Here is a 24,455-nt window from a genome sequence, read left to right on the forward strand (position 1 = left end):
TGCCATTTCAGATCAGGGAGGACAATTTTTTTTTCTTCATCATAACGAACTTACTTCTATTACATCATAAGGGATGACTGTCATTCATATTCTGTTCAACCCGCTCAATGTAACATCGATAGGTTTAGGCTACTGCATGATACTCTAATGTACTCTATACCCGTCATGAGGTTGCTACAACCTAGCCTATGAATAGCCTATGAATGAAATTGAATGAATTCAAATAAATAATCATAATATTAAACATTTATGAACATGCAAGTATCTTATATCGGTTGAAAACTGAAATTCTTCTTAATCTAACTGCATTGTCAGATTTACAAAAGGCTTTACGGCGAAAGCATATCATGCCATTGTTTGAGGACGGCGCCCCACATCAACATATTTTTCAACCAGCACAGGCTTCACAAAATCACAAATAGAGATTAAATGAATCACTTACTTTTGAAAATCGTCCTCTGTTTGCAATCCCAAGGGTCCCAGCTACAACATGAATGGTCGTTTTGTTAGATAAAATCCTTGTTTATATCCCAAAAAGTCTGTTTAGTTGGCGCCATCGATTTCAGTAATCCACTCGTTCAACATGCCAAGATAGGAACCCAAAAAACTACACCTTATTCTTTGTTCAAACAAGTCAAACTACGTTTCTATGCAATCCTCAAGTACCCTAAAATGTAAATTAAAAATTAAAAAAATAAAATTTCATACGGAAAGAAGTATGTTCAATAGGAAAATAAAATAAGCTAGTGTCGTCCTCTCCATGGCGTGCACCAAGACTGGTTTTCAAAGTTGACTCTCTCTATCCAAACTCATATTACTTCTTCATCATTCAAGTTACAAGCCTGAAACCTTGAACAAAGACTGTTGACATCTAGTGGAAGCCATAGGAATTGCAATATGGGACCTGGAATTACATAGGACCCATAGCTATCCATTGAAAGAGCATGGGATCTCAAAAAATAATAATTTCCGGTTGGTTTTTCTTTGGATTTCTGGCTACCATATCACTTGTGTTATACTCTCATACATTAGTTTAACATTTTTATAAACTTCAAAGTGTTTTCTATCCCAATGATACCAATTAAATGCATATCCTGGCTTCTGGGCCTGAGTAACAGGCAGTTTACCTTGGGCACGTCAGTCAGGCGGAAATTCTGAAAAAAGGACCCTATCCCTAACTTAAGACTTCATATGAAAAACTATTCTCTCATTTAGGAGGCTAACATCACATTACATCTTCTCACAAATAGTTTCATATTTAATCATATTCATTCCCCACATTTGGATGTGAATCTGATCACTGGGAAATATACACGTTCAGAGATACATTTACGATGTTCTACTGTCCTTCATGAGATCCCAAAACACAACTGATCTGACATAATTGTTCTTCAAGTACCCACGGACCACTCCAACCACTTGGATTTACAGAAATATTGTTTAATTTAATTCCCAACTTTTGGATGATGGAGTTTTGGGCGGGAATAATGTCTTTGTTCTCCATAGGTTTCTTTGCCCCTCAATCCTGCAAAACTCAACTGCTCTTAGTTATACTTTATACTTTCCAGTCTTATGATTAAGTTACACAAAGAATAGTTTGTCAGGTTAGAAAAAAACTAGCACATAACAAGAGACAATTCTATAACAAGAGACAAGTAAAAACACAGCAAAGCATTTCTGAAAGTATATTTTTCCCCTCAAAGGGTTCTACCCGGAACCAAAAAAGGTCATTCAAAGGGTTCTCTTTGAATGAGGAGAATGTATATGGGGACAGCCAAGAGTGTTGTAAGAAAAGACAGGTGCAAGGGTGTCCTCTCTGTTGTCTCTATGGTTCTCAGTTCATCTTTCCTTGATTCCTCACATCCTCTTTCCTCGTCTCCTTTTCCAAACACATTGGAGAAGAAGGTCCTAGGGAAGGAACCTTCTACAGTCAGTTGAAATGGAGATGAGGCGATAGGATGCTAGGAATCGCAGAAAGGCAAATTGTGTGTGTGAGCGTGCATGCGTGAATGTGTCAAGGAATATCTCTTTACATTCCTTGGTACAGTGGGGCAAAAAGTATTTAGTCAGACACCAATTATTGCAAGTTCTCCCACTTAAAAAGATGAGAGTGGCCTGTAATTGTCATCATAGGTACACTTCAACTATGACAGACAAAATGAGGAAAAAAAATCCAGAAAATCACATTGTAGGATTTTTAATGAATTTATTTGCAAATGATTTGCAAATTATGTTGGAAAACAAACAAGCAAGTAGGAGCTTCGTTGTCATCCTTATATATATTGTGTTCTGAGTTGGTCTAATAGCTCACTATCATACATCCTCTAAAAGCAGTTGTGATCAGATCCACTTTGTGCCAGATAGGATTTTTTTTGGTATCGTTTACCAATAGAGCCTTGTTTTGCTCAGAGGTAGTCATGTTGCATCTATCAGCATAGCTCTGAGTCTTTCGTGTTTTTTATTAGGATCCAAACAGGAAACAAAACACAACAAATAGAATACATAATATACATAATAAAATACATAATACAATACATAACACAATACAAAATAAAATACATAACATTATACATTATACATAATACAATACATAACACAATACAAAATAAAATACATAACATTATACATAATACAATGCATAACACAATACACTACATAATACAATACATATTACAATACATAAGACAATACATAACTAAATGCATAATACAATACATAACAATCAATAATACAATACAAAATACAATACATAAGACAATACATAAGACAATACATAACACAATGCAAAATAAAATACATAACATTATACATTATACATAATGCAATACATAACACAATGCAAAATACAATACATAACATTATACATAATACAATGCATAACACAATACAAAATACAATACATAACATTATACATAATACATAACACAATACAAAATACAATACATAATACAATACACAATACATATTACAATACATAACACATACAAAATACAATACATAAAACAATACATAATACACAATACAATACATAATACAATACAAAATACAATACATAATAATACAATATGAAATACAATACATAACACAATACATAATACGTAATACAACACATAAGACAATACATAACATAGTACAATATATAACTAAATGCATAATGCAATACATAACAATCAATAATACAATACATAATACGATACAAAATACAATACATAGTACATTACATAGTACACTACATAGTACAATACATAATACAATACATAATGCGATACATAATGCAATACAAAATACAATGCATAACACAATACAGAATTATAACACATGGTTATAGCATATACAGGAAAGATAGGAATGCAAATGGAGGACGTATTGCTATATATGTATTTTTTTTACTGTATTTTCCATTGTATTATATATTATGTTATGTATTATATTTTGTATACTACTGCATCATCAAAGGAATTATCTAAGTGTGTTTCAGAGATAGACAGAATATGAACCTTTTCTGATTTTAGTAAAGTTGCCAATTTCATTAACCTTTTTTTCAGTCTACATACGTTAATATGAGCTATTTATTGTCCTTTTCTGGTTCGCTTGTTTGTTTTTAGTGCTATTCTGAGAGGCTGATCCGAGGTAGTGGTGTTTACATTTGAGCCAATGGTACTGAGTGGGCTGCCCACAGTGGATTTCTTCCTAAGACCGACAGTTTCATTGCAAACGGTGGCATTCAATTCTATGGGCATATGATTACTGCTGACAATACCCTCAGAGCTAACAGTTTAAAGGAACATAGATGAGGTTACTATCAGATCTATAACATACTATCCATTCATCAGAGAGAGACATCAGAGTTTGGCACAGACTTTTTTAAACCATGTTTCAGTAATTATTAAAAAATCCCACATTGGTTTGAGAAGCCAGAATTACAATAAGATAATTTTATATGAAATCCAAAACTTCTGACATTTACATGAGTTACTCTCTACTTCAGCACTGGTAACATACACTGCGTCACCACGGAACACCTCATGGATAACATGTACATTGACTCTATCTATAAACCATGTCCCACACGGGATCCATCCCAAATTGTACCCTATTGTCTTTAGCAGGGATCATAAACTCCATTCAGCCGAGGGACATTTTTTTCTTCTTGAGCAGATGGTCAGGGGGCTGGAACATAATTTACCAAAAAAATGTAGACTGCAAATTGACCGGAAGTGTCATGTATTGTCATGTTGTGTCTTGTTTCTGTCCTTTCCTTTCACCCTGTCTCCCTCTGCTGGTCGTACTAGGTTACCGTTTCTGTCCCTCTTTCCCCCAGCTGTTCCTTGTCTTCTCTGACTACCTCATTCACCCCTTTTCCCACCTGTTCCCTTTTTCCCTCTGATTAAGTCCCTATATCTCTCTCTGTTTCTGCTCCTGTCTTTGTCAGATTCTTGTTTGTGTGTCTCATGCCTGAACCAGACTATCATCGTGTTTGCTGCAACCTTGTCCTGTCCTGTCGGAATCTACCTGTCCATCTGAGCCCACGTGTGTTCATCATTAAAGAAACTCTGTTTGTTAATTCGCTTTTGGGTCCTCATTCACGCACCTGACAGAAGAATCCGACCAAGAATGGACCCAGCGACTTCGGATCCTCTCCACTCAGCCGTCGAGATCCAGGGAGCGATGCTAGGCAGACACGAGCAGGAATTGTCTGCTGCTCGACATGCCGTTGAGACCCTGGCCACCCAAGTCTCCAACCTCACAGAACAGGTTCACCATCTCCGCCTCGATCCACCGGCCACTTCCAGGGCTTTCGAATCTCCGGAGCCCAGAATCAATAACCCGCCGTGTTACTCTGGGGAGCCCACTGAATGCCGCTCGTTCCTCACCCAGTGTGACACGGGCTCGTGAGTGGGGCACGGCAATCTGGGAGGCAAGGGCTGAGTGTACTAACCAGTATCAGGACTTTAAGGAGGAGATGATACGGGTTTTTGATCGATCTGTTTTTGGGGAGGAGGCTTCCAGGGCCCTGTCTTCCCTATGCCAAGGTAATCGATCCATAACAGACTACTCTATTGAGTTTCGCACTCTTGCTGCCTCCAGTGGCTGGAACGAGCCGGCTTTGCTCGCTCGTTTTCTGGAGGGTCTCCGCGCAGAGGTAAAGGATGAGATTCTCTCCCGGGAGGTTCCTTCCAGCGTGGATTCCTTGATTGAACTCGCTATTCGCATTGAGCGACGGGTTGATCTTCGTCACCGAGCTCGTGGAAAGGAGCTCGCGTTCTCCGTTGCCCCCCTCTCCGCATCACTACCATCTTCCTCTGCCGGCTCGGGAGCTGAGCCTATGCAGCTGGGAGGTATCCGCATCTCGACTAAGGAGAGGGAACGGAGAATCACCAACCGCCTCTGTCTCTATTGCGGTTCTGCTGGTCATTTTGTCACTTCATGTCCAGTAAAAGCCAGAGCTCATCAGTAAGCGGAGGGCTACTGGTGAGCGCTACTACTCCTGTCTCTCCTTCAAGATCCTGCACTACCTTGTCGGTCCATCTACGCTGGACCGGTTCGTCAGCTTCCTGCAGTGCCTTAATAGACTCTGGGGCGGAGGGCTGTTTTATGGACGAGACCTGGGCTCGGGAACATGACATTCCTCTCAGACAGTTAAGGGAGCCCACGGCCTTGTTCGCCCTGGATGGTAGTCCTCTCCCCAGGATTCAGCGTGAGACGCTACCTTTAATCCTCACTGTTTCTGGTAATCATAGCGAAACCATTTCTTTTTTAATTTTTCGTTCACCTTTTACACCTGTTGTTTTGGGCCATCCCTGGCTAGTTTGTCATAATCCTTCCATTAATTGGTCTAGTAATTCTATCCTCTCCTGGAACGTCTCTTGTCATGTGAAATGTTTAATGTCTGCTATCCCTCCTGTTTCCTCTGTCTCTTCTTCACAGGAGGAGCCTGGTGATTTGACAGGGGTGCCGGAGGAATATCACGATCTGCGCACGGTGTTCAGTCGGTCCAGGGCCACCTCTCTTCCTCCACACCGGTCGTATGATTGTAGTATTGATCTCCTTCCGGGAACCACTCCCCCCCGGGGTAGACTATACTCTCTGTCGGCTCCCGAACGTAAGGCTCTCGAAGATTATTTGTCTGTAGCTCTTGACGCCGGTACCATAGTCCCCTCCTCCTCTCCCGCCGGAGCGGGGGTTTTTTTTGTCAAGAAGAAGGACGGGTCTCTGGGCCCCTGCATAGATTATCGAGGGCTGAATGACATAACAGTGAAGAATCGTTATCCGCTTCCTCTTATGTCTTCAGCCTTCGAGATCCTGCAGGGAGCCAGGTTTTTCACTAAGTTGGACCTTCGTAACGCTTACCATCTCGTGCGCATCAGGGAGGGGGACGAGTGGAAGACGGCGTTTAACACTCCGTTAGGGCACTTTGAATACCGGGTTCTTCCTTTCGGCCTCGCTAACGCTCCAGCTGTCTTTCAGGCATTAGTCAATGATGTCCTGAGAGACATGCTGAACATCTTTGTTTTCGTTTACCTTGACGATATCCTGATTTTTTCACCGTCACTCCAGATTCATGTTCAGCACGTTCGACGTGTCCTCCAGCGCCTTTTAGAGAATTGTCTTTTTGTGAAGGCTGAGAAGTGCACTTTTCATGCCTCCTCCGTCACATTTCTCGGTTCTGTTATTTCCGCTGAAGGCATTAAGATGGATCCCGCTAAGGTCCAAGCTGTCATTGATTGGCCCGTCCCTAAGTCACGCGTCGAGCTGCAGCGCTTTCTCGGCTTCGCGAACTTCTATCGTCGTTTCATCCGTAATTTCGGTCAGGTGGCAGCTCCTCTCAAAGCCCTTACTTCTGTCAAGACGTGCTTTAAGTGGTCCGTTTCCGCCCAGGGAGCTTTTGATCTCCTCAAGAATCGTTTTACATCCGCTCCTATCCTTGTTACACCTGACGTCTCTAGACAGTTCGTTGTCGAGGTTGACGCGTCAGAGGTGGGCGTGGGAGCCATTCTTTCTCAGCGCTCCCTCTCTGACGACAAGGTCCACCCATGCGCGTATTTTTCTCATCGCCTGTCGCCGTCGGAACGTAACTATGATGTGGGAAACCGCGAACTGCTCGCCATCCGGTTAGCCCTAGGCGAATGGCGACAGTGGTTGGAGGGGGCGACCGTTCCTTTTGTCGTTTGGACTGACCATAGGAACCTTGAGTACATCCGTTCTGCCAAACGACTTAATGCGCGTCAGGCGCGTTGGGCGCTGTTTTTCGCTCGTTTCGAGTTCGTGATTTCTTATCGTCCGGGCTCTAAGAACACCAAGCCTGATGCTTTATCTCGTCTCTTCAGTTCTTCAGTAGCCTCCACTGACCCCGAGGGGATTCTCCCTGAGGGGCGTGTTGTCGGGTTGACTGTCTGGGGAATTGAGAGGCAGGTAAAGCAAGCGCTCACTCACACTCCGTCGCCGCGCGCTTGTCCTAGGAACCTTCTTTTCGTTCCCGTTCCTACTCGTCTGGCCGTTCTTCAGTGGGCTCACTCTGCCAAGTTAGCCGGCCACCCTGGCGTTCGGGGTACGCTTGCTTCCATTCGCCAGCGTTTTTGGTGGCCCACCCGGGAGCATGACACGCGTCGTTTCGTGGCTGCTTGTTCGGTCTGCGCGCAGACTAAGTCCGGTAACTCCCCTCCTGCCGGCCGTCTCAGGCCGCTTCCCATTCCCTCTCGACCGTGGTCTCACATCGCCTTAGATTTTGTCACCGGACTGCCTTCGTCAGCGGGGAAGACTGTTATTCTTACGGTTGTCGATAGGTTCTCTAAGGCGGCTCATTTCATTCCCCTTGCTAAGCTTCCTTCTGCTAAAGAGACGGCACAAATCATCATCGAGAATGTTTTCAGAATTCATGGCCTTCCGTCAGACGTCGTTTCGGACAGAGGTCCGCAATTCACGTCTCAATTTTGGAGGGAGTTTTGTCGTTTGATTGGGGCTTCCGTCAGTCTCTCTTCCGGCTTTCACCCCCAGTCTAACGGTCAAGCAGAACGGGCCAATCAGACTATTGGTCGCATCTTACGCAGTCTTTCTTTTCGAAACCCTGCGTCTTGGTCAGAACAGCTCCCCTGGGCAGAATACGCCCACAACTCGCTTCCTTCGTCTGCGACCGGGCTATCTCCTTTTCAGAGTAGCCTCGGGTACCAGCCTCCGCTGTTCTCATCTCAGTTCGCCGAGTCCAGCGTCCCCTCCGCTCAGGCTTTTGTCCAACGTTGCGAGCGCACCTGGAAGAGGGTCAGGTCTGCACTTTGCCGTTATAGGACGCAGACTGTGAGGGCTGCTAATAAGCGTAGAACTAAGAGTCCTAGATATTGTCGCGGTCAGAGAGTTTGGCTCTCCACTCAGAACCTTCCCCTTAAGACGGCTTCTCGCAAGTTGACCCCGCGGTTCATTGGTCCGTTCCGTATTTCTCGGGTCATTAATCCTGTCGCAGTTCAACTTCTTCTTCCGCGATACCTTCGTCGCGTCCACCCGGTCTTCCATGTCTCCTGTATCAAGCCCGTTCTTCGCGCCCCCGCTCGTCTTCCCCCCCCCCCCCCCCCCATCCTTGTCGAGGGCGCACCCATCTACAGGGTCCGTAGGATTTTGGACATGCGTCCTCGGGGCCGTGGTCACCAGTACCTCGTAGATTGGGAGGGGTACGGTCCTGAGGAGAGGAGTTGGGTTCCCTCTCGGGACGTGCTGGACCGTGCGCTGATCGAGGATTTCCTCCGTTGCCGCCAGGTTTCCTCCTCGAGTGCGCCAGGAGGCGCTCGGTGAGTGGGGGGGTACTGTCATGTATTGTCATGTTGTGTCTTGTTTCTGTCCTTTCCTTTCACCCTGTCTCCCTCTGCTGGTCGTACTAGGTTACCGTTTCTGTCCCTCTTTCCCCCAGCTGTTCCTTGTCTTCTCTGACTACCTCATTCACCCCTTTTCCCACCTGTTCCCTTTTTCCCTCTGATTAGGTCCCTATATCTCTCTCTGTTTCTGCTCCTGTCTTTGTCGGATTCTTGTTTGTGTGTCTCATGCCTGAACCAGACTATCATCGTGTTTGCTGCAACCTTGTCCTGTCCTGTCGGAATCTACCTGTCCATCTGAGCCCACGTGTGTTCATCATTAAAGAAACTCTGTTTGTTAATTCGCTTTTGTGTCCTCATTCACGCACCTGACAGGAAGAAGCCGAAATATATATAATATTTGATTAAAATGTAATCATTTCAAACTTAGCTTACATTTGTATATGATCAGATATACACTGAGTGTGCAAAATATTAAGAACACCTTCCTACTATTGAGTTGCACCCCCTACCCTCAGAACAGCCTTAATTCATTGGGACATGGACTCTACAAGGTGTCGAAAGTGTTCCACAGGAATGCTGGTCCAATGTTTACATCAATGCTTCCCACAGTTGTATCAAGTTGGCTGGATGTCCTTCGTGGTGAATGACCATTTGTGATAAACACAGGAAGCTGTTGTGCTTCACCCTTCTGAATGTCACACATAAACAATCCATGTCTCAAGGCGTAAAAATCATTATTTAACCTGTCTCCTCCCCTTCGTCTACACTGATTGAAATGGATTTAACAAGTGACATCAGTAAGGGACTTTCATCTGGATTCACCTGGTCAGTCTATTTCATGGAAAGAGCAGATGCTCTTGTGGGAATATGCGTGGGAATAATTTGGAACAGATTTCCAAAATTAAAATCAATTGGAGCTGATTTGCTGGTGTTTTCACTGTATGTCCAATAATAAAAAATGTAATAAACACTTAAACGGGCCAATAAAATGACCTGGGGGCCAAATTCAACCCGCGGGCCACAGGTTTGGGAACCCTGCCCTATATAGTGCATCATATATGGAATCGGGTGACGATCCATGATGTCATGTTTGGATCAATACGTCTTGAGGAAGTGATCTTATTTTAACTGTCAGTATTCCTCCATTTCTCTACTGCCGTGTTCTGTTCACACTGAACTGTTTGATCTCTACTGCCGTGTTCTGTTCACACTGAACTGTTTGATCTCTACTGCCGTGTTCTGTTCACACAGAACTGTTTGATCTCTACTGCCGTGTTATGTTCACACTGAACTGTTTTATCTCTACTGCCGTGTTCTGTTCACATTGAACTGTTTGATCTCTACTGCCGTGTTCTGTTCACACTGAACTGTTTGATCTCTACTGCCGTGTTCTGTTCACATTGAACTGTTTGATCTCTACTGCTGTGTTCTGTTCACACTGAACTGTTTGATCTCTACTGCCGTGTTCTGTTCACACTGAACTGTTTGATCTCTACTGCCGTGTTCTGTTCACACTGAACTGCTTGATATCACTGCTGACCTATCTTATCTCCCCCCTCTTTTCTTCTGGCCCGGGGTGTGTAGAGTAAAGATGCTGGTATCAGGACTCTGGTTATGCTGGATGAGCAGGGAGGTAAGTCCTTATAGAAACACAATAATACACTCTAATATTGGACAACTGTACATGACTATATAAACTAAATATAATGTACTACGCTGTACTCTGCTGTCCTACGCTGTAATGTACTGAACTCTATTTGCATAGTGCTAGTATACAATGTGCAGTTAGAAAGTTAAATGTACCAGGGATTTTAAAGTTATTTCTGTAATATATAATGTCTGAACTGTTTGCTGTCTTGCTTGTATCTTTGTCTTATTAGAGGTATAGTACATCTCCTCAGTAGACAGTAACAATGAGCTGTAGTATTGAGGTTAACTGCTTGTTGACTCAATAGCGTATCTGAGAAAAAGCATGGTTACAAGAAACATGTGGCCTTGCGGTTCAGAGGTGAAGTTGTTAGTTGATAGCACATCCTCTTTACTGAGAGGACACACTGATCAGTTATACTGGTAACGACAAAACATCTCATTCACATGCACTCAAACAGGAGACCATTTGTAGAATCCCTGGGTTAAGGCTTTGGATAAGGAAATGGAACCTTGTGGACGTGGATCAGATGGATAAGGTTGGTTAGGCAGGAGAAACAGCTTGATATTACTGGTTGGTTAAGCAGGAGAAGCAGCCTGATAGTACTGATTCCTAGTGGCTGGTGATTTTAATGCAGTGAAATTGAAATCTGTCTTACCTAATTTCTACCAGCATGTTACCTGTGCAACTAGAGGCGAAAAATCTCTAGATCACCTTTACTCCACACACAGAGACGCATACAATGCTCTCTCTTGACCTCCATTTCACAAATCTGACCATAACTCTATCCTCCTGATTCCTTCTTAGAAGCAAAAACTCAATCAAGTACCAGTGACGTGTTCAATACGGAAGTGGTCAGATGACGCAGATGCTAAGCTACAGGACTGTTTTGCTAGCACAGGCTGGAATATGTTCCGGATACAATGGCATTGAGGAGTATACCACCTCAGGCAACGGCTTCATCAATAAGTGCATCGACGAAGTTGTACACATGATTACTGTGCGTACATATCCCAACCAGAAGCCATGGATTACAGGAAACACCCGCACTGAGCTAAAGGCTAGAGCTGCCGCTTTCAAGGAGCGGGATACTAATCCTGATGCTTATAAGAAATCCTGCAACGCCCTCCGACGAACCATCAAACAGGCAAATTGTCAAAACAGGACCAAGGTCGAATCCTACTACACCGGCTATAATGCTCGTTGGATGTGACAGGGCTTGCAAACTATCATAGATTACAAAGGGAAACCCAGCTACGAGCTGCCCAGTGACGTGAGCCTGCTAGAGGAGCTAAATGCCTTCTATGCTCGCTTCGAGGCTAGCAACACTGAACCATGCATGAGAGCACCAGCTGTTACGGACAGCTGTGCGACCACGCTCACCATAACCGATGTGAGGAAGACCTTTAAACAGGTTAACATTCAGACAGATTACCAGGATGAGTACTAAGAGCATGCGCTGACTAGCTGGCAAGTGTCTTCACTGACATTTTCAACCTCTCCCTAACTCAGTCTGTAATACTAACATGTTTCAAGCCAACCACCATAGTCCCTGTGCCCAAGAGTGCCAAGGTTCCGATCTAAATTACTTTGAAAGGCTGGTCATGGTGTAACTGATGTGAAATGGCTAGCTAGTTAGCGGTGGTGTGCGCAAATAGCGTTTCAATCGGTGACGTCACTTGCTCTGAGACCTTGAAGTAGTTGTTCCCCTTGCTCTGCAAGCTTTTGTGGCGCGATGGGTAACGATGCTTTGTGGGTGTCAGTTGTTGATGTGTACAGAGGAGCCCGGGTCGGGGTGAGGGGACGGAAGTTAAACTGTTACAATGGGTCACATCAACACCATCATCCCGGACACCCTGGGCCCACTCCAATTTCCATACCACCCCAACAGATCCACAGATGATGCAATCTCTATTGCACAATGCCCTTTCCCACCTGCTCAAAAGACACATACAGTGGGGCAAAAAAGTATTTAGTCAGCCACCAATTGTGCAAGTTCTCCCACTTAAAAAGATGAGAGAGGCCTGTAATTTTCATCATAGGTACACTTCAACTATGACAGACAAAATGAGAAAAAAAATCCAGAAAATCACATTGTAGGATTTTTTATTAATTTATTTGCAAATTATGGTGGAAAATACGTATTTGGTCACCTACAAACAAGCAAGATTTCTGGCTCTCCCAGACCTGTAACTTCTTCTTTAAGAGGCTCCTCTGTCCTCCACTCGTTACCTGTATTAATGGCACCTGTTTGAACTTGTTATCAGTATAAAAGACACCTGTCCACAACCTCAAACAGTCACACTCCAAACTCCACTATGGCCAAGACCAAAGAACTGTCAAAGGACATCAGAAACAAAATTGTAGACCTGCACCAGGCTGGGAAGACTGAATCTGCAATAGGTAAGCAGCTTGGTTAGAAGAAATCAACTGTGGGAGAACTATTAGGAAATGGAAGACATACAAGACCACTGATAATCTCCCTCGATATGGGGCTCCACGCAAGATCTCACCCCGTGGGGTCAAAATGATCACAAGAACGGTGAGCAAAAATCCCAGAACCACACGGGGGGACCTAGTGATTGACCTGCAGAGAGCTGGGACCAAAGTAACAAAGCCTACCATCAGTAACACACTACGCCGCCAGGGACTCAAATCCTGCAGTGCCAGGCATGTCCCCCTGCTTAAACCAGTACGTGTCCAGGCCCGTCTGAAGTTTGCTAGAGAGCATTTAGATGATCCAGAAGAAGATTGGGAGAATGTCATATGGTCAGATGAAACCAAAATATAACTTTTTGGTAAAAACTCAACTCGTCGTGTTTGCAGGACAAAGAATGCTGAGTTGCATCCAAAGAACACTATACCTACTGTGAAGCATGGGGGTGGAAACATCATGCTTTGGGGCTGTTCTTCTGCGAAGGGACCAGGACGACCGCTTCCGTGCAAAGGAAAGAATGAATGGGGCCATGTATCGTGAGATTTTGAGTGAAAACCTCCTTCCATCAGCAAGGGCATTGAAGATGAAACGTGGCTGGGTCTTTCAGCATGACAATGATCGCAAACACACTGCCCGGGCAACGAAGGAGAGGCTTCGTAAGAAGCATTTCAAGGCCCTTTAGTGGCCTAGCCAGTCTCCAGATCTCAACCCCATAGAAAATCTTTGGAGGGAGTTGACAGTCTGTGTTGCCCAGCAACAGCCCCAAAACATCACTGCTCTAGAGGAGATCTGCATGGAGGAAATACCAGCAACAGTGTGTGCAAACCTTGTGAAGACTTACAGAAAACGTTTGACCTCTGTCATTGCCAACAAAGGGTATGTAACAAAGTATTGAGATAAACTTTTGTTATTGACCAAATACTTATTTTCCACCATAATTTGCAAATAAATTCATTAAAAATTCTACAGTGATTTACTGGATTTTTTTTCTAATTTTGTCTGTCATAGTTGAAAATTACAGGCCTCTCTCATCTTTTTAAGTGGGATAACTTGCACAATTGGTGGCTGACTATATACTTTTTTGCCCCACTGTATGTGAGAATGCTGTTCAATGACTACAGCTCAGCATTCAACACCATCATGCCCTCCAAGCTCCTCACTAAGGGACTTAACACCTCCCTCTGCACCTGGATCCTGGACTTCCTGACGGGCCACCCCCAGGTGACACATCAGCACATCCACCACGCTGACTTTCAACCCAGGGGCCCCTCAGTGGTGTTTGCTAAGTCCCGTTCTGTACTCCCTGTTCACCAACGTCTACATGACTCCAACACCAATTTGATAGTACTGGTTGGTTAGGCAGGAGAAGCAGCTTGATAGTACTGGTTGGTTAGGCAGGAGAAGCAGCTTGATAGTACTGGTTGGTTTGGCAGGAGAAGCAGCTTGATAGTACTGGTTGGTTTGGCAGGAGAAGCAGCTTGATAGTACTGGTTGGTTAGGCAGGAGAAGCAGCTTGATAGTACTGGTTGGTTAGGCAGGAGAAGCAGCTTGATAGTACTGGTTGGTTAGGCAGGAGAAGCAGCTTGATAGTACTGGTTGGTTTGGCAGGAGAAGCAGCTTGATTGTACTAGTTGGTTAGGCAGGAGAAGCAGCTTGATAGTACTGGTTGGTTAGGCAGGAGAAGCAGCTTGATAGTACTGGTTGGTTTGGCAGGAGAAGCAGCTTGATAGTACTGGTTGGTTAGGCAGGAGAAGCAGCTTGACAGTACTGGTTGGTTAGGCAGGAGAAGCAGCTTGATAGCACTAGTTGGTTAGGCAGGAGAAGCAGCTTGATAGTACTGGTTGGTTTGGCAGGAGAAGCAGCTTGATAGTACTGGTTGGTTAGGCAGGAGAAGCAGCTTGACAGTACTGGTTGGTTAGGCAGGAGAAGCAGCTTGATAGCACTAGTTGGTTAGGCAGGAGAAGCAGCTTGATAGTACTAGTTGGTTAGGCAGGAGAAGCAGCTTGATAGTACTAGTTGGTTAGGCAGGAGAAGCAGCTTGATAGTACTGGTTGGTTAGGCAGGAGAAGCAGCTTGATAGTACTAGTTGGTTGTATTAGGTTATTTATCTGGTCAGGTTCTTACCTTTATGTTGACCTCAATTGCTTCCGTTCAGAATATAAAGCGGACTGAGAAGTTTAACTAAGTAGACCTCCTTCTTCAGTTGTACGGACATCAGCTCTTCAGTCATGGTTGTCTCATGGCAGTAAGAAAGACAGTCCCAGCTCTTCAGTCATGGTTGTCTCGTGGCAGTAAGAAAGACAGTCCCAGCTCTCCAGTCATGGTTGTCTCGTGGCAGTAGGAAAGACAGTCCCAGCTCTTCATTAGACCTCTGAATAATGTTAGTATGGTATAGAACTAGGAAGTTACATTGCAACAGAAGCACAGTCTTTCTAAACTAAGCATTCACAGCCCCTTCTGCATTCATTTGGACACAATGCAGTGTTTCAACATGAATGTATTTTGTAGAACACATGTTATGCCTCTCTGACATGTGGAGAAAGCAATCCTATCAGCTCTATTCTTGGTATTTACATCTCCAACGTTCAGTGTGTTGCTCTCTCCCAGGTTCCAGCATGGCAGGGGTTTCATTTGTGTGTTCAACTCCATGGGACGGCTTCCTGCCCCCGGCTCGGTTCCACACATCACCTAATAGGCCTGTCAGTGGAACATATAGCCTTTCTCTCTGGCTTCCTGAGTAATGGTACTAACATCCCGCTCGCTGCAATCGTCACAACCACAGAGCAATCAATTCCCAGATTTAAATTACCTCAGCACCAGCGAGTCTAGACCAGGTGCCAGTGTTGGAGAGATTCCACCTCCAGAGATTCTAGAACCAGGTGCCAGTGTTGAAGAGAGTCCACCTCCAGAGATTCTAGAACCAGGTGCCAGTGTTGGAGAGAGTCCACCTCCAGAGATTCTAGAACCAGGTGCCAGTGTTGGAGAGAGTCCACCTCCAGAGATTCTAGAACCAGGTGCCAGTGTTGGAGAGAGTCCACCTCCAGAGATTCTAACTAGGTGCCAGTGTTGGAGAGAGTCCACCTCCAGAGATTCTAGAACCAGGTGCCAGTGTTGAAGAGAGTCCACCTCCAGAGATTCTAACTAGGTGCCAGTGTTGGAGAGATTCCACCTCCAGAGATTCTAACTAGGTGCCAGTGTTGGAGAGATTCCACCTCCAGAGATTCTAACTAGGTGCCAGTGTTGGAGAGAGTCCACCTCCAGAGATTCTAGAACCAGGTGCCAGTGTTGGAGAGAGTCCACCTCCAGAGATTCTAGAACCAGGTGCAAGTGTTGGAGAGATTCCACCTCCAGAGATTCTAGAACCAGGTGCCAGTGTTGGAGAGAGTCCAACTCCAGAGATTCTAGAACCAGGTGCCAGTGTTGGAGAGATTCCACCTCCAGAGATTCTAGAACCAGGTGCCAGTGTTGAAGAGATTCCACCTCCAGAGATTCTAACTAGGTGCCAGTGTTGGAGAGAGTCCACCTTTTTGTAAACAGGACCTGTGGAGTGACTTCAGAACTGATCTGATTGGCTACCCCAACTGTTACCATTGATTAGTTTAGGGTCAGAGTGGTGCTGTGTAAAGTTGCCCCTCGCTTTCTCTCTCTCTCACATTCCCCCTCTTCTCTAATCCCTCACTTTCCATGGGATTACCTGGGGAGGCTACTTATTTGTGTGGTAGTGTTGTTGGGGGCGACAGAGACGCCAGAGAGGATAACAATACTATTCCCACTATCTGACTGCAGATGGTCACACTACAGAGAGTGAGTGAGTGAGTGAGTGAGTGAGTGAGTGAGTGAGTAATAACTAAAGAAGAAAGACACTGAATATGTAGAAGGGAGAAAGAGAAGAAGTAGCCAGAAAGCACAGAAGCAGTCTTGAAGCAGCCTTGAAGCAGTCTTGAAGTCTAGTTCACTGCTCAACATCCAGTTCCCTATTTCATCTTGTGTCTGTGTCCATTCTGTGTCCAGTAACCAGAGACATGTGTATCTGTCTCAAACATTGTGAGTTGTTTCCGCATCGCCACAACCCAGGGATTGTTTACAAATGTTCACACATCAACAAGCTAGCCCAGCCATGAATTCCCTTACCCTGCCTTGCTACAGACCACTCCGCTCTCCCCCCGGACCCACTCCAGGTAGATGTTGACCCTAACTACAGGTCTAGGATCAGAGTACCCACAATGCTAACCCAACACACCATTTAAGGAATCAACCCATATCTGACCCTGTATCAGTGGTTAGGGCAAGCTCTTGGGGTGAGGTCATTACTGTTGCTACCCAACTTACATTTTATTCAAACATTCTGCTTGCATCCCCCATAATGCTTTTCACCCCATCCACTGCTTCACAACACTTGTTCAGTTCATCTACACCCCTCCTTCACTCATCCTGGTTCTCTTATCTGTCTGTTTATCACTTGCTCCCTCTCCCCCACCCCCCAATCTGGTTTCAATACACTGTCCCAGTAACCTAAATTGGTTAAAATAAGTATTTTCAACGTTTTGTCAAACAAAAAAATACATATTTTCTACCCTAAACACGTATTGTCAACATCTTGTGCTCATAGGGGTGCTCTCTTTCCTAGGCCCTTGCAGTTTCAGAATGAGAGAGGCTATTTTGTATTGGAATCCAGCCTTTATGTGTCTCTCTCTCTGTCTCTCTCTGTCTCTCTCTGTCTCTCTGTCTCTCTCTCTCTGTCTGTCTGTCTGTCTGTCTGTCTGTCTGTCTGTCTGTCTGTCTGTCTGTCTCTCTCTCTCTCTCAAACACTATTATAAGTTGTTTAAATGCACTGGCTTTAATACTGTGAGTCTGAAAGTGTGGCCCAGAGGCAGTGTTCGGGAGCATCAGACCTGCCTTATACTCACTTCTCTTAACATCTGACCATAGGCTAAATTCCACATTCTCTTAACATCTGACCCCAGAGTGATCTATTCTTGCAATTGTAGTATATGACATTTCAAATTTAGCTCACAAAGCAGTTTGGATGTAGTAGAATACTTTTTCAAGGTAACTTTAGTTAAAGTAAACTATACTTTTTTTTTAAAGGGTAGCTTTTGTGTAGCTTACCTTCTTCCAGTGTGAAGTAATTGGTAGCTTGGTAAACTATATTTTCAGAGTAGCTTCCTCAACCCTGCCCAGAGGTAAGAGGAAGTAGGCTAATTATTGAACGGCTACTGGTTCAAATCACCGCTGAAACTCAAACTGCTGTTAATCAGCTGAATAATTCCATGTGTTAAACTAAACAGAAAGCAATGGAAGTTCGGATGGAAGTGGCTGTCTCGTAAATATGTATACAAATACATGTACAGTACACTGTCTTTATTGACCAAAGAAGCAGGTGAGTATAGCCTATTAATGTGATAATAGAGTTTAAACCTACGTCTATGTCACCAGGGACCTCCTTTATTAGCCTTTTGGTGTGACGACAGAACCCCTGCTTTCCTGGTACATCTTAATAACAATGCATCTTACTTCTTGCATCGCATTATGGCTGTGTTTCACAGGCTGCAGCTTAGAGCTCAATCATCAATCCGATTCATTTCACTGCTCTCATGACCTTTGTCCTCACCAGAACAACTGGATCGGTTTGAAGATGGCATGAACAAGGTCAACCAAGACTTGAAGGAGGCCGAGAAAGATATGAAGGGTTTAGGGCAATGCTGTGTCCAATTATGTCCATGTGTTGCCAAGTAGGTACCGGTGGCGACGGGCCTGTGTGGTGTTGGTAGTGCTGTCCGATGTCTGTCTCTCTTGTCACAGTCAATGTCTCTTTTTTGTCTCCTCTCCTTTGTCCTCCCGCTCTCTTCTTCTTCTTTCTTTTTTTTGTTTTTTTTTTTCAACGTGCTCTCGTTCTTTGTGGGGGAAACTTGACTTGTGTTGATAATCAGAGCAACTGGAGCGGATCGAGGAGGGGATGGACCAGATCAATAAGGACATGAAGGATGCAGAAAAGAATTTGAACAATCTAGGGTCTCTCTGTGGTCTTTGTTCATGTCCCTGTAACAAGTAGGTGCAGCCTGCATTGCCTGACTGTCTGCCCACCTGCCTGCTTGCCTGCCTGCTTTAATGTCTTAACTAGTGTGCATGCTGCTTCCACCTGCACTTTGACCTGGAGAGAGAGCGAGAGAGAGCGAGCGAGCGAGCGAGAGAGAGAGAGAGAGTGTTTGTGAGTGTGTGTGTGAGCTTGATGCATGCTCGTCCACTGTAACACTAATCTCCTTCAAAAGAATCACCCGTACATACATACAGTACATACATCCACACATTCCAATACTATTCTTACATGAGGCAGTAGGCCTACAGTACGATTTAGCAAGACCTGATTCCTGCTGTTGTTTGCTCATCAGTCATGCGCAGTAGGCCTACAGTACGATTTAGCATGACCTGATTCCTGCTGTTATTTGCTCATCAGTCATGTGCATGAACATGCTGCCCAACGCTTTCTATGCGAATACATGACAGACACACACAGCAACAGACACAGAGTTTTTTTATTTTCTCGCTGTTGCATTCACCATATAGTGTTACATGCTGTTTGGTGGACACATACAAACCTTGGACAGTGACACACAAAGCAATAGATAAAGACCACTCATTTGACTCATTCCTACCAAAAGAACAATGACAATCGTTTACATTCGATGAGGTATTGAAACAAACTGCTTAGTGGGAAGCTAATGGTCTTATGTTTGTTTTGAGATTTACGCATCTAACTTTAAACTTTACTTTGAACATATATCTTCTAAAGCTCAAGTTAAGTGTTCAAATCTCAAGTCAGAATTCGGGTCCTGAGATGATAGACCTAGGACCTACGGTATGTTGTTGTGTATGGTTCATGTGTGTTGAAACAGGAGGAAATGAAGCATTTCAGGAAGTTCAGTTTTATGTTCACAATGTTGTGTGAAATTTGATTAGTATTTAGAAGTCACATACACTACATGGCCAAAAGTGTGTGGACACCTGCTCGTTGAACATTCTCATTCCAAAATCATGGGCATAAAAATGGAGTTGGCACCTCCTTTGCCGCTATAACAGCCTCCACTCTTCTGGGAAGGCTTTCCACTAAATGTTGGAACATTTCTGCGGGGACTTGCTTCCGTTCAGCCACGAGCATAAGTGGCTGAACTGATGTTGGGCATTCTAATTCATCCCAAAGGTGATCGAGGAGGTTGAGGTCAGAGCTCTGTCAAGTTCTTCCACATCGATCATCATGACAAATCATTCCATACATTTTCAGTGTTGTGCATGATTTATTTTATTTTTGGGTACTTTTTACCCCAATTTCGTGATATCCAATTGGTAGATACAGTCTTGTCCCATTGCTGCAACTCCCGTACGGACTAGGGAGAGGCGAAGGTTGAGTGCCTTGACTCCGCCAAGCTGGACTGCTTCTTGACACACTGCTTGCTTAACCCGGAAGCCAGCCACACCGATCTGTCAGAGGAAACACTGTACAGCTGGCGACTGAAGTCAGCGTCCATGCGCCCGTGCGCCCGGCCCACCACAAGGAGTCGCTAGAGAGAAATGGGACAAGGACATTGTCAAGGACATCACAGCTGGCCAAACCCTCCCATAACCCGGATGACGCTGGGCCAATTCTGCGCCGCCTCATGGGCCTACCGGTCACGGCCGCCTGCAACACAGCCTGGGATCGAACCCGGATCTGTAGTGACGGCTCTTATAGCACTGCGATGCGGTTCCTTAGACAGCTGCGCCACTTTGCAGGTGACAAACCATTTCTGTATGGACCTCGCTTTGTGCATGGGGGCATTGTCATGCTGAAATTGGAAAAGGCCTTCCCCAAACTGTTGCCACAAAGTTGGAAGCACAGAATGGTCTAGAAAGTAATTGTATGCTGTAGAGTTAAGATTTCCCTTCCCTGAAACTAAGGGGCTTTCCCTGAAACAGCCCCAGACCATTTAGCGTTCTCCTGGCATCCGCCAAACCCAGATTCATCTGTTGGACTGCCCTGATGGTGAAGCGTGATTCATCACTCCAGAGGACGTGTTTATACTGCTCCAGGGTCCAATGGCAGCGAGCTTTACACCACTCCAGCCGACGCCTGGTATAGCGCATGGGGATCTTAGGCTTGTGTGCAGCTGCTCGGCCATGGAAACGCATTTCATGAAGCTCCCGACGAACATGCTGGCGTTGCTTCCAGAGGTCAGTTTGGATCTCGGTAGAGTGTGTTGCAACTGAGGACAGACGATTTTTACAAGCTACACGCTTCAGCGGTTTCATTCTGTGAGCTTGTGTGGCCTACCACTTCGCGGCTCAGCCGTTGATGCTCCTTGACGTTTCCACTTCACTATAACAGCACTTACAGTTGACCGGGGCAGTTCTAGCAGGGCAGAAATGTGACAAACTGACTTGTTGGAAAGGTGGCATCCTATGACGGTGCCACGTTGAAAGTCACTGAGCTCTGCAGTAAGGCCATTTTATTCCAGACGTTTGTCTCTGGAGATTGCATGGCTGTGTGCTCGAATTTATACACCTGTCAGAATGGGTGTGGCTGAGGTAGCCGAATCCACTAAGTTGAAGGAGTGTCCACATACTTTTGTATATATAGTGTACCTCTTCTCAAGACAATTTAACATCATAGGAATAGTTTATATTTCAAAGCTATAGTTTTATGCATATTTAACTGCTGTGGTGAGCGACAATCAAAAATGTCTATAAAGTCCAAGTGATTTTAAACCGAACTTCACTTCCTAGAATGTTTTTCTTTCTCTATATTGTACAAAACAGGTGTGTGTGTGTGTACATTATGTGCACATGTTTGCACGTGTGTGTGTGTGTGTGTGTGTGTGTGTGGTTATGGGGTGTGAATGGATAGTACCTAAGGAGCCACTGCAAATCCAAACTATGGCCTCTGAGTCATGTTCTGAGGCAAAGCCTTTTCTGTGTCCATAACATAATGTCCATATCATTATGTTCATTAGTGTTGTCTATGTATTTTCCTTTACTTACAGTTGCGGGCACCAAAAAGCTATATTTAAAAAATATATGTTTTTTTTATTTTTTATTTTTTTACAAATGATCACTTACACATATTGCAGCAATGATTCTTCTAGCAGCACGGCATTACCTACTTTTTAGTGTCCCGCATCTGAAAAAAATGTATAAATAAACTTTACTTTTATCATATGTATTTATTTATCTATTTCCATGTCGTTCTCTAATTCAGTATCATTAACTATCATGTTCTGGTTTATTTCTGATTGTGATCTAAACTGATTTCCTCCAGTAACCAGAGGGTTTGGATATGATGCGTCTCCCTGTCTGTCTTCCTGTCTCCCTGTCTGTCTTCCTGTCTCCCTGTCTGTTTTCCTGTCTCACTGTCTGTCTTCCTGTCTCACTGTCTGTCTTCCTGTCTCACTGTCTGTCTTCCTGTCTGTCTTCCTGTCTCCCCGTATGTCTTCCTGTCTCCCTTTCTCTCCTCCTGTCTCCGTCTTTCCTCCCGTCTCCCAGTCTGTCTTCCTGTCTCCCAGTCTGTCTTCCTGTCTCCCAGTTGGTCTTCCTGTCTCCCAGTTGGTCTTCCTGTCTCCCCGTCTGTCTGTCTGTGTTGTCTTCTGCTCGGTGTTCTGTGTGTTTAATGTGTCTGTGTTGGTGGGAGGGTTTATGTCTCCTCTATCTACAAGTCTATAAAGGACCCCTTTCTATCAACCACAGACACAGTAAATACACTAGAATTCAATTGGTCAGTAGGCCTACTCGGATCCGTTATTCATTGATAGACCTAACATATATAACATATATATGTCCTGAAGATATCAATGGTATGCTGTGTTGGCATGCTGCCTAAGATATCATTGGTATGCTGTGTTGGTGGGCTGCCTTAGATATCATTGGTATGCTGTGTTGGCATGCTGCCTAAGATATCATTGGTATGCTGTGTTGGCATGCTGCCTAAGATATCATTGGTATGCTGTGTTGGCATGCTGCCTAAGATATCATTGGTATGCTGTGTTGGCATGCTGCCTAAGATATCATTGGTATGCTGTGTTGGTGGGCTGCCTTAGATATCATTGGTATGCTGTGTCGGTGGGCTGCCTTAGATATCATTGGTATGCTGTGTCGGTGGACTGCCTTAGATATCATTGGTATGCTGTGTCGGTGGGCTGCCTTAGATATCATTGGTATGCTGTGTCGGTGGGCTGCCTTAGATATCATTGGTATGCTGTGTCGGTGGGCTGCCTTAGATATCATTGGTATGCTGTGTCGGTGGACTGCCTTAGATATCATTGGTATGCTGTGTCGGTGGGCTGCCTTAGATATCATTGGTATGCTGTGTCGGTGGGCTGCCTTAGATATCATTGGTATGCTGTGTCGGTGGGCTGCCTTAGATATCATTGGTATGCTGTGTCGGTGGGCTGCCTTAGATATCATTGGTATGCTGTGTCGGTGGGCTGCCTTAGATATCATTGGTATGCTGTGTCGGTGGGCTGCCTAAGATATCATTGGTATGCTGTGTCGGTGGGCTGCCTTAGATATCATTGGTATGCTGTGTCGGTGGGCTGCCTTAGATATCATTGGTATGCTGTGTCGGTGGGCTGCCTTAGATATCATTGGTATGCTGTGTTGGCGGGCTGCCTTAGATATCATTGGTATGCTGTGTCGGTGGGCTGCCTTAGATATCATTGGTATGCTGTGTCGGTGGGCTGCCTTAGATATCATTGGTATGCTGTGTCGGTGGGCTGCCTTAGATATCATTGGTATGCTGTGTCGGTGGGCTGCCTTAGATATCATTGGTATGCTGTGTCGGTGGGCTGCCTTAGATATCATTGGTATGCTGTGTCGGTGGGCTGCCTTAGATATCATTGGTATGCTGTGTCGGTGGGCTGCCTTAGATATCATTGGTATGCTGTGTCGGTGGGCTGCCTTAGATATCATTGGTATGCTGTGTCGGTGGGCTGCCTTGCTGTCACTATGCATGGCTTTGTCATATTTATATTACAGCAAATTACAGTTTACATGCACACAAGCACACACACTTACTCACCTACACAGACCCTGACTGGTACGTGTCCCTGCAGGATAAAGGGTGGGGGCCAGGCGTGGGGGGCCAACCAGGATGGAGTAGTGAACAGTCAGCCAGGGGCCCGTGTGGTGGACGAACGTGAACAGATGGCAATCAGTGGGGGCTTCATCCGCAGGTGAGTGTGTTCCTGTATTAGTAAGAGTGTGTGTGTGTGTGTGTGTGCGTGTGTGTGTGTGGACTCCCTCTGCCACTCCGAAGCTACCGTTAGTTTCATGGAATATCCGATGTGTGTTTCCAGGGTAACAGACGACGCCCGGGAGAATGAGATGGATGAGAACCTGGAGCAGGTGGGCGGGATCATCGGTAACCTGCGTCACATGGCCCTGGACATGGGCAACGAGATCGACACCCAGAACCGGCAGATCGACAGGATCATGGACAAGGTACTGTCCATTACGTTGACGATGACAAATCATTCCATACATTTTCAGTGTTAGCGATTGGCAGCCCATCCTTGAGTTTGACAATCCAAAGATTTATCCATTG

The 24,455-nt window shown here is 44.9% G+C and overlaps 1 protein-coding gene across 6 annotated transcripts in view; it reads left to right on the forward strand.

Annotated features, from left to right (window-relative positions):
• LOC110505907 (synaptosomal-associated protein 25-B) overlaps positions 1–24,455 on the forward strand; it is an 81,271-nt gene that overhangs the window by 53,642 nt on the left and 3,174 nt on the right. For 5 of the 6 annotated variants that reach the window (XR_016492066.1, XR_016492067.1, XR_016492068.1 and 2 more), the window contains exons 4-7: positions 10,386–10,434; positions 18,817–18,934; positions 23,965–24,084; positions 24,208–24,352. Coding sequence is in view for 2 of the 6 variants with exons in the window: in XM_036962704.2 (XP_036818599.1) it covers positions 10,386–10,434; positions 18,817–18,934; positions 23,965–24,084; positions 24,208–24,352 (432 nt within the window). In the remaining 4 variants the exon portion in view is untranslated. Of the gene's footprint in view, positions 1–10,385; positions 10,435–18,500; positions 18,619–18,816; positions 18,935–23,964; positions 24,085–24,207; positions 24,353–24,455 lie in introns of all 6 variants that reach the window. The other variant, XM_036962705.2, reaches the window with a different exon arrangement.

Source organism: Oncorhynchus mykiss, chromosome 25 (assembly GCF_057628025.1).
Source record: "Oncorhynchus mykiss isolate SJ-2025 chromosome 25, ASM5762802v1, whole genome shotgun sequence".
Taxonomy (NCBI): domain Eukaryota; kingdom Metazoa; phylum Chordata; class Actinopteri; order Salmoniformes; family Salmonidae; genus Oncorhynchus; species Oncorhynchus mykiss.